The sequence below is a fragment of the Quercus robur genome, chromosome 2, assembly GCF_932294415.1.
Source record: "Quercus robur chromosome 2, dhQueRobu3.1, whole genome shotgun sequence".
NCBI classification, from domain to species: domain Eukaryota; kingdom Viridiplantae; phylum Streptophyta; class Magnoliopsida; order Fagales; family Fagaceae; genus Quercus; species Quercus robur.
In genome coordinates, this window is record NC_065535.1 from 2238098 (window position 1) to 2248595 (window position 10498).

The following is a 10498-nucleotide window of genomic DNA, read 5'->3' on the forward strand; positions in this document are numbered from 1 at the left end:
ATACGCAACGCGTCAAGTATCTGTAGGTATTACAACCGGGACAGCAAATTACCCACCAAACTTTGAGAAAATAAAAAAAATTGTGTGGTAGAGAAACAAACTGTCTTATAAATTAATAATTATAGTTGTCTAGTTTTGTTTAATATATAGACTGATTTGTTTATCTAATTGCCAAAAGAAATAGAATCTCTCTCTCTTTCTCTCATTGTTAATCGATTAGTAAGTATTGACTAGTGACTAGTCTACAATATATGCAATCTCACGTGCAAAACGCTGTAGCTTTTGTTTATATCTTTGATTAGATGTCTTTAAAGCCCTCTGGGCTTACCTTCTTGGTGGCATATGATAAAAAGGTGAGTTTGTTTGGTCTATTGGGAACGTAGTGCTTTCCTTTGGTTTTATACCTATAAGCTTCGTTTGCCTTTTCTCTTAGATTCATTTGGGTTTCTTTGTATTGTACGAAACAGTTCTCTCACTCTCAGCTCACAAACCCTCTCTCTCACGAAGCCCTGTCTTATCACTCGTTTGTGTGTTAGCTAGTATCAAAAATGGCATTAGAAGCAGTGGTTTACCCACAAGATCCATTTAGTCTTGCTTGCAAAGACTTTTACTCTTGGAGCTATGACCTTGCTTTACAAGAAGAAGATAAAGCCCTTCTTGGAATCCATAGCTTAGAGCAAAGTCTCCATGCAAACTTTGATTATTCCTCATCTCCTTCAGTGATGCAAAATGCTCATAAAGAGTACTATGACCCAAATTCCTCTTCTCCTGAGGCTTGCACAGATCATACTATTGATCAATATTCTTTCCCTGGTGAAGTACAACTTTACCCTCTTCCTTCAAAGGAAGCTTTTGCAACAACAACAACGACTGGTCGTAGAAAGCGAAGACGCACCAAGTGTAGCAAAAACAAGGAGGAGATTGAGAATCAAAGGATGACCCACATTGCTGTTGAGCGCAATCGTCGTAAACAGATGAATGAGTACCTCTCTGTGCTCAGGTCTTTGATGCCTCCTTCTTATGTTCAAAGGGTCAGTCACTTTTATATTTATTTTTATTTTTTTCTCTTTTGCTTTTTTCCTTTGCCCAATGAAACTCTTTTTAGCAATACTATTTTTTAAACCCTAATTATATTTTTCTCCTTTTTCCTATCAAGATTCCAGGAGTCTACTTGATTACTTTATGATGGCTACAAATATTTACGAATCCCAAGATTTCAATAATTGTACCACTTATGTAGTAATATATTGACTTTGTTATTGGTTCACTTTATATTTGTTTTTTCGGTTAATATATTATACATGCTCAATCGGCCTTGTGCATGTTCATCACATCATATTTTTAAGTTTTTTGGTATGAATTAATACTTTCTTTCCTTACTTAAATTAGGTATATGGTGAAGGATAATAGGCCATTCTGATTAGTATATGTTGAGAATTTTTGAGGATGTATACATAGTTATTGAGCTAATCAAACTGATTTTAATGAATTTATCTTATCGGTTATATTTAGTTTTCTGACATTTTTGAATTACAGTCTTTAATCATATAAATATAATACATACTTACTACACTTAATAGATTATTATGTGAGTAAAAATTCATACAAAACATTGTACTTTTACAACATAGTGACTCCAAAGCTTTGAAAACCTAATTGTTGTTGTTGTTATTGACTTATTAATTGTTGTATTATAGGGTGACCAAGCGTCTATAATAGGAGGAGCAATCAATTTTGTGAAGGAATTAGAGCAGTTGTTGCAGTCCATGGAGGTTCATAAAAGGACAAAGCAAGAACCAGACACTAATGGGTTTTCTTCTTCTTCTTCACCATTTGCTCAGTTCTTCTCCTTCCCTCAGTACTCAACACGTGCAACTCAGTGCAACGACTCACCTGCCACTGCTACAGCAAACGAATCAATGGCCCAGCAGCAGCAACAGAATCAATGGGCTGTGGCAGACATAGAAGTCACTATGGTGGAGAGCCATGCCAACCTCAAGATACTCTCAAAGCAACAGCCTAGACAGCTCTTGAAAATGGTGGCTGGGCTTCAAAGTCTGAGGCTCACTATTCTCCACCTTAACGTTACCACTATTGATCAAATGGTCCTCTATTCCGTTAGCGTTAAGGTTGGTACAGTACAATGAAAAGTTAGCCGATCACTATTCTCTCTTTTGTCAATTTTACAAAGATTTTGTTAAAAGTGAGTATCAAAAGAACATAAGTACTTTTTAATGTACATTTAATGCTGCAGATATTTTTATATATAAATATAATTTTTGAAATAAAGTGAAATAGTGTATACATATTTTCTATATAAGCTTGATGAAAAAGAATAATTACTATGTAGCTAAACACCGTAAGCTATAGTGTTACACAAGATTACAATTGAATATTAATTGAAAAGTATGCATTCTGACTTATAATTGAATATTAATTATTATTTTCAATTTGATTAACAAGACCCATTTAGAAATTATATCAATAATGGTTTTGTTCAATTTGTGGGACAGGTTGAGGAAGGGTGTCAGCTGAATACAGTGGATGAAATAGCAACAGCAGTTAACCAAATGCTAAGAAGAATTCAAGAAGAGTCCGCTTTCAGCTGAAATAATATGAAAAAACCCAACTCTTTTTTTAATCGTTTTATTTTGTAATTGGGGTTATATCATATATGCCTATCAGAATGATTGGTTCCATTCTTCTTGTTGTAACTTGTATCTCTTTCCTTATTCTCTGTTATCTATCTAACGAGAGAATACACAAATTTTCCCGAAGCAATGCATGTTTCCCGCTGATCATAAAATAATATATAAATATAAATAAAAATATTATAAGTATCATGGGTATCAATATCACGAAACTATAACATCGGTGAATTTTGATGCCTAAATTATTGAATTAGGGAGTACTCTATAGTGCATATCCTATCATATAAATATTCAAAAAAAAATTCCTATCATATTATAAATTAATAAACGTAACATCACCACCACCAAACTTGTAAAAAAGCAAAAACATTAGCTTTTTTTCCCAAGTCTTTTTGAATAAGACTTTTTAGTTTTTCCCCCCCTGTTAATTACTAAAAAGTACAAATATATTCACTAGAAAGAAAGAAAATCATAACACAAAAAGTTTTTTGTTTGTTTTTTAAATTTTTTTTTTATTTAACTAATCTAACTATACAACTTTTTACAATTTTATATATATTTTTAAGCACAACTTATTTCTTTTATTTGTTTATTATATTAAGACATTCCACTTCCACCTTCGAAAGTGGTGTATGATCTTTGGTTTGACATCGCACTTTATAAAAGTAGAACAAAATCTAAATTCCTTCTTGCAAACATATATAATTCTTATATGTGTTAGCCAGTTAGGAACAAACACAGTCGTGGCATTGTGCCCATTTTAATTTGAAGATTAAGATACTATATACACGATTTTATTTTATTTTCTTTTGCCCAAAAAATGATGAATTTTATTGCCCGAAACAAAAGGAGAGGACTGTTAAGTGTTAAACCATCTCCACTACGAAGACAAAATAAGGGTATTTTTTTCCCGTTTGTTAATTTTTTGGAAATTTTAATGTTTTATGTAATTTTCTCTGAATTTTAGGAATTAGGGTTTTATTTAATAAGTTTTAGGTGTTTTTAAGACTTTCCTAACCTAATTAGAGTCCTATAATGATACTATATCAGTTACAGTTAGAGTCCATTTAAGGTCATTTTTAAGTATAAATTAGGTTATTTAATATGCTTGCAAAATGTTAAAATATATATATATATATATATATATATGAACAAATATAACAATTTTATTTATTTGATTGATTCCAGAATTTTTCCTTCTAGATTCAAAGACACTCTTATGGACATTGAGGGCATCAGGAATTATATTATGGCAACCCACCTAGTGAATGCAAAGGCCATGAAGAAACTACAAAAAGGGCAGCCTTAGCCTCTCCCAAATCTTCCCCAAGAGAATTCCCTTGAGAGTTGAACTAACTGCCTCATCAATTTTAAGGCTAAATCATGAATATACAACAAATTTTGTAAGTTGCAAAGGAACTAATGTAGACCTTCGAAATTCACCCGCTCATCCACTTTTCCTTGTTGGGTAAGGCATGAAATTGTATTTAGATTGTCTAAAAACATGAAAATGTTCTTATACAAACATTTTGTTTAATTAAGGAGCCATAGAATGATCGAAATTCTTACCTTTTTTTTTAGTGGTACCAGATCATTCTAATGTCTTTACAATAGGAGGCTTGCACATATGTGGATTTAACGTGTGGTTGGATTAGTATTTTGTTAATTAGTTAAAATTTCATAAAAGTATAATTATACTTGAAGAAGCTAATATAAACAAATATAGTTAAAAAGATTAAAGTTAAAAACCATTCCAAATAGTCATATATAGTTTATAGCCTCTTCCGCCCATATCTTGCTTCTTCTAAAAAGTGATAGAGATGTTAAGAGTATTGTAATTCAGTAACTTATGGTCTATTTGAGAACAACTTATTTAGTTGAAATTGAAAACTTTTATTAAAAGTGTACTAAAGTATGCTTGTATTTTGAAAAAAATTTAAAAATGTGAGAAAATGCGAGAAAAAGTAAGGTTTTAAAAAGTTATACATAAAAGCTAAAAGCTAAAAACTGAGCTTATAAACTCGTACCAAACAGACTCTTAGTCTACTCTCCTTACCAAAATTCACATCCTACATTTCCATTAATAGAGATATTATGACTCAATAGATTCAAACTTATTGTAAGCCCAATATTGTAGAGCAAGCAGGAAGAAGAAACCAACAAGTTCACTAACGACATATTGAGCTCTTTCCTTGAAGAAGCACAGCTACCACCTTTAACCATTCTGTGTATTTACTTTGGGAATCAATGGAGCATAATTTTGCTTTTCAAGTTGCAAATATTCAGTGGGTTCCACACATCGGATATAGTGTAATTCCAAATGGATATCATCCTATTCTTCTTCGTAGGCTCTTTAGAGGACTTCATGCATGATAATACCCCACGGCATATTCCCTTTGATTTGTGACTTCTGAGTACTTGATTCTATCTCTTCCTCTTTGTCTCCTTGTAATATATATGGATCAGAGGAAGATGTCCTTGGAATGGTACAGAATGATGCTCTCCTTCTCCATTACTTACCATACATGCATGTCTTTTGCATCATCATTTGACCCATGCATGTTTGGGCAAGTGTCATTGCTTAAATGGTCAGAAGAGTTGGATATATTCAATGACTTTCAAGTTTTTATTTATGGGAACAAAGTTGCTAGTAAAAAAAAAAAAAGTAAAGAACGAACTCAAAGAATTAGTTGTATTGTAAGAAATCTAATTTAAACCTAAAGGATTAGATTAATGATCTAACTAGTTGTTCCTAAGACCTCATAAGATCAATGAGGTTCTAGAACCTCTAATAACTAGTTTGGGGTCACCTTAAGAAATTCCTCCATATATTCAACTAATTAATGTTTGAGATAAGCGTGTATGGGTTACAGAGAAACTACTATGCAATATGTAAAAGGGTAAAATTACTGCCTAGTTAAGTTTTGTCATATATAAAATGATTAACCCTTTTATTAAGGATGTGCCTTTTTTTGGTGCAATGGATCAAGTCCTAAAGCACACAGATGGGGCATTTCAAGAGTTGCAAATTGAGAATTTGGTTACTAAGCAAGTACTTAGGCATTGACAAATCCTCTCTAAACACGTTGGATCCACATTATCTACTATGATGATAAATGCTAATTTCTTGTGTTGGCAGCTATGATGCGGCGAGTTGATGTACTTCTTTGCTTTTTATTGCAACAATATTCTGTTCCAGGACATTTACAACAAAACTATCTTTGTGAAAATTCAAAACCGCACATGAATCTTGCGCTTTTTAGTTTTAGGTTCATTGAGGTCACATCCCCTTCAAAATTCAAATTATTATTCTTATTATTTTGAAAAATCCACTTCTCTTTGTAAATTATAACACATATACAACTAAAGTATATATTTTTCCAATTCACTTATCCTATTTAAAATATAAAAGATCTTTTAATTATACTCCCTCCATCCCACTTTGTTTGTCATCTATTCCATTTTGGGATGTCCCAAAATATTGTCCTGTTTCTAAAAATAAAAGTAATTAATTTACTAATGTTCCTTTTATACCCCTATTAATTAACTAATTCAATTTTTTAATAAATTTATTTAAAGGTAGTTTTGGAAATTTATACATTTTTAAAAGATAGACAAGACAATAAATGATGTTCCTTTAAAAAGTTTGACTTTTCAAACAGGACAAACAAAGTAGAACGGAGAGAGTAATGTTTTCCATACATGTATGAACTGTGACATAGTCTAACAATATGAATTTGTATATTCAAATTAGCTTAACTATCTAAATCATTTATTATTAAATAACATTTTGAGTTCGAATATCCTTGATGGCTAAGATTAATGATTAATAACAATAGAATAGGAGTTTAAATAAATAAAATAACAATACAATTAGAATTTAATCCATTTTAATTATTAGAGTTTTATTAACATCTTTTGAACGATTAATTGACGGGAAGTTATACATGATATACACTAAAACGTTCACATTATAAAAGCATTAATCCGTAGCACAAAGATCCCTTGTGTTCTCTCTTTAGGGAAAAAAGGAAATCTAGAAAAGCCGAAAGGGTAGCTAGTGGAAGTGAAAGACTGAAAAACCAAACCTACTTGCCGTAAAAGGCTTTACAAGAGCCCATATCTTTATATCCATTCATTCCATGCATTGATTTTGGGACCCTAAATTTATCGTTGTGTAATATTCTATCAACTAATCAATAATCACAGTCTATCAACTCAAAAAAAAAAAAAAAAAAAAAAAAAAAATATTATGGTATTTGTAGCATTATTGCATGAGATTATCAAATTACTATAGAGTAAACAGTGACAGCAGGTTCATGGAACATGGGGTTGTCAAATATAAAAGCTAGCAGATTCTTTTTAGTGACAAGTACTTTCACACACACATATATATATATGTTGGGTAGTATCGAAGAAGTTTCGTGAATGTAATGATAGCAAATTGAAAATCTTTGTTGATTTGAAAACGATAATACATACATATCTCATAAAGGTGTACCATTTCCCAACATTTTATTTTTTGGTTCCATGATTAAAGTAATTTTGTTTGGACGTGTAATTATTAGTATCTTTTTTTTGTTTGAATAGAACTAAGAATTTTTTTTTTCCTTTCTCAAACAACAAAAACATGTATAACAGTTATGAGGATCCTGGCCTTCTTCTTCTTCTTCTTCTTCTTCTTCTTCTAATGAGGAAGAGAAGAAAAGGATGGAGGTCCATTTCTATTACAAAGGGTAGCCCACTTTGTAAACATGAGCCGACCAATTGTAGTGAAATTTGTTGTGAAAATCATTTGAAAAAGACTGACTCTGAGAGTTGAAATATGAAGAAAAACAACTATGATTTTAATAATGAGAAATGCTATGGTTCTAATTATGAGAAATCCTAATTATGAAAAATGTTATGTACAAAATATTTTCGCAATAAATTTTATATAGCAGATTGTTGTTAGTGGGTAAAAAAATAATTTCGATGATAAAGTTCGAATTAAAACCAATAATTATCTATCATTTAAAATTTATTGTGAAATTATTGTAAAAATATTGTACATATATCACTTTTCTATAATTATTCATCCAAAAACCGAAAAACAAAATAATAATAACATGTGCCATTTGAGATAATATCATCTTTTGTTAATGAGTATATAACACGAGAAGCTGGTGGGACTAACTTTGACAAAGTAGTATAAAACCAATAAGTTGATGGGACACAAACTTGTTGAGCAAATGTTAACTTGGCTTGTTGTGCATTATTTATAATAAAAAAGTGATGCTAGGAATCTCGTTTTGAAAATGATATGTAGTAAATTTATAATATATTTAGTATATTCTATAATAAAAATGACATTGATGATAGGTCTAAATAAAAGTGAAACTCACCACTTAAATAAATTAAGAAAATGTTGTGAAAGCAGTTTCTTTTCTACCGGTGCAAAGAAAACTTGCAATTCATTCCAACCGCTCTTCTATTAAATTTAACTTTGCATCTCTATATAATGAAAGGAAGCAATTTCATGCATCTTTTTCTTATGTCTTCGCAATATGTTCACCATTTACCAAGGCTCCTCATTAAGCAACATATCAAGTTTGAGAGAGCTGTAAGGAACATGAGCTCTAAGCAACATATCAAGCATTCAAGCTTAATTAGTAATAAACTTGATACAACCTTAACAAATAAACTTTTATGTTACTAATAATTTAATAAAAGAGTCTCTTTCTTTTTTTAACATGACTCTTTATCTTCCATATTAACTCCAATATTATTATATTTATGTTGTAATATTTATTAATTTTAATTAAATAATATTAAAATGCTCCAATAGGAAGCATAAATATAGGGAAAAGAGCACAAATAAAACACGTAGTCCCCTAAAATTTGATAGTTATATTTAATTTCTATGTAATATGTATTATTTTTTGTGCATTAAACTTCCATAAAAATAATAAAAGACTTTCTCATTTGATAACATGTTTAAATTTAGAACTGCATTTTACATAAAACAATACCACATGGGAGTTTTCTATTACACTTAAACCAAAAAAAAAAAAATTAATGGGTTTAAGTGTTACACAATTAACAGCTTACACATAAAATAAAGGAATTAAATGTCACACTCAAAAATCTTAAGACAGTTCTACATTTTATGGGGAAACCATAGAAGCAGGCCGATTTTTTAGTGTAACATAGGGGTAACCACAAAGTGATGAAAAGAAGTCAAATGGTAGAGGATACTTTTTCTTATTTGCTAAAAAAAAAAAAAAAAAAAAAAATCTTATATGTGAATTTCTACTATAAAATTATAAATGACATAATTGTGTCTTTTGTTTGACACATTTCATCTTATTTGGTTTTGTATAAAGGGTTCGGTTTAAAGTATATATTAACAATTTATTTTAGAAAATTTTTTTATCGATAATTGAAAAAACTATCAAAAAGTTTGACAAATTTTTTAATTTTCAATAAAAAATTTTCTAAAATAATTTACTAATATATGGCGTAAACGGCTTATGTTAGTAAATATCTTGTATAAAATATGGAAAAGCTTTTGTTGATTTGTACCAGATAAAGTTGAAAATGTTTATTGTGTAATCAATGGAGTTGTGTGTGTGTACAGCACGCGCCGCAAAGGTGGGTTGGATTTGGAGACAAGTAGTGGAATTGGGCTCAACCAATTTTGCGGGCTTTATCGTCCCTGCTCAATAAAGAGCTAAAACTTAGTCCAATCAATCAAAGTACATGACTGAATCGATTGGGCTTGGAGTGACATTCAGTGTTTTTATCGATAAGGTTCAAATGCATTGGCCCACGTACGTCAAGAAAGTGAGCAATCAGAGAAAGAGAGAGGAGAGAATAAGAGCATTTTCAATAGGTTAGGTTAGGTAAAAGTAAAATAATTTCTATAATAGAAAATAAGACCCAAAAAATAATCTCTAATGGATTCTCTAAATTATGATTTTTTTTTTGCTTATGAACAGTAGTTCATCAAATCTAATAGGCTACAGTACATTAGCAAAAGAATAAAACTAAATAAAAAATTAGCGAAGAAAGGAATGGGGATAGGGGTATGGGAATATGTCTGTTAAAAATGAATAAATAATTAATGAAGAAATAATATTTAAATGAGATAGAGAAAGGATAGAGAATCTGTTGGAAGATGTATTTGAAAAAGTAGATTAGTAAAAGATAAATGTCACTGTTCACTATCCAAACAGTACAAAAATATAGAGAAACCGCTAAAAATGCTCTAAGAATAGGAGTTCAAGCTTTCCAAAAAAATAAATTTATTAAAAACTATCTTAAAATTTGTTCATACCGACATAATTCTCTGTCTCATTTTCTTTTTATTTTATACATAATATCTTTATAATTTAGCAAGCATCTCGGTGTAGAATAACAATTATGGTTGTATTTTTTTTTTTAAAATAAATTGGTTTCACACACACTTCACTCATGTTTTTCGAACTACATGATTTGTCATGACTAGTCATAGATTGATGAAGAAACCGTGCACACAACTATTTTGCTGAAATAATGATGCTACAGCTATTATTAGGAACTTTCAAATACAAGAAAAATAATTTAAAACTTGGCAAAAGTATTGCTTCTGTATAAAGTTTGCTTCAAGTTTGTTTTTTCATCCTTAAATTTTAATTTCCTAAATTATTGAAAACGTTACACTTTTTGCCCTTTTTCATATAGAGATTAACAAATGAATTTCCTGCAAGTTTTAATTTAGAGAATTAATAATATATATAATTTATTTACTATATTATTGACATGATTTCAATTACATTCATTAGCAAATTAATTTATTAGCATTTTATAATAAATTTACAGTAAAT

General features: G+C 30.0%; 1 protein-coding gene across 2 annotated transcripts; it reads left to right on the plus strand.

Moving 5' to 3' along the window:
* Nucleotides 1-274: 274 nt before the first annotated feature.
* Nucleotides 275-2702, plus strand: LOC126709077 (transcription factor bHLH96). 2 transcript variants are annotated; one of them, XR_007649306.1, is made up of 3 exons: nt 275-1031; nt 1698-2203; nt 2514-2702. XR_007649306.1 is itself a non-coding variant. In XM_050409161.1 (3 exons), exons 1-3 carry the CDS (start codon nt 549-551, stop codon nt 2607-2609), a joined length of 1011 nt encoding a protein of 336 aa, XP_050265118.1. In that variant the 5' UTR covers nt 290-548; the 3' UTR covers nt 2610-2702. The 2 variants fall into 2 exon arrangements, 1 of the variants encoding a protein (XP_050265118.1); XM_050409161.1 differs by having other exon boundaries at nt 290-1031; nt 1698-2129.
* The last annotated feature ends 7796 nt before the right edge of the window (nt 2703-10498 follow it).

Excerpts from the sequence above, each read along its gene's own strand:
- LOC126709077 (XM_050409161.1), top strand. The coding sequence starts at position 549 with ATGGCATTAGAAGCAGTGGTTTACCCACAAGATCCATTTAGTCTTGCT. Across the intron at positions 1,032-1,697 it reads CTCCTTCTTATGTTCAAAGG|GGTGACCAAGCGTCTATAAT; the intron begins GTCAGTCACTTT and ends GTTGTATTATAG. Across the intron at positions 2,130-2,513 it reads TCTATTCCGTTAGCGTTAAG|GTTGAGGAAGGGTGTCAGCT; the intron begins GTTGGTACAGTA and ends TTTGTGGGACAG.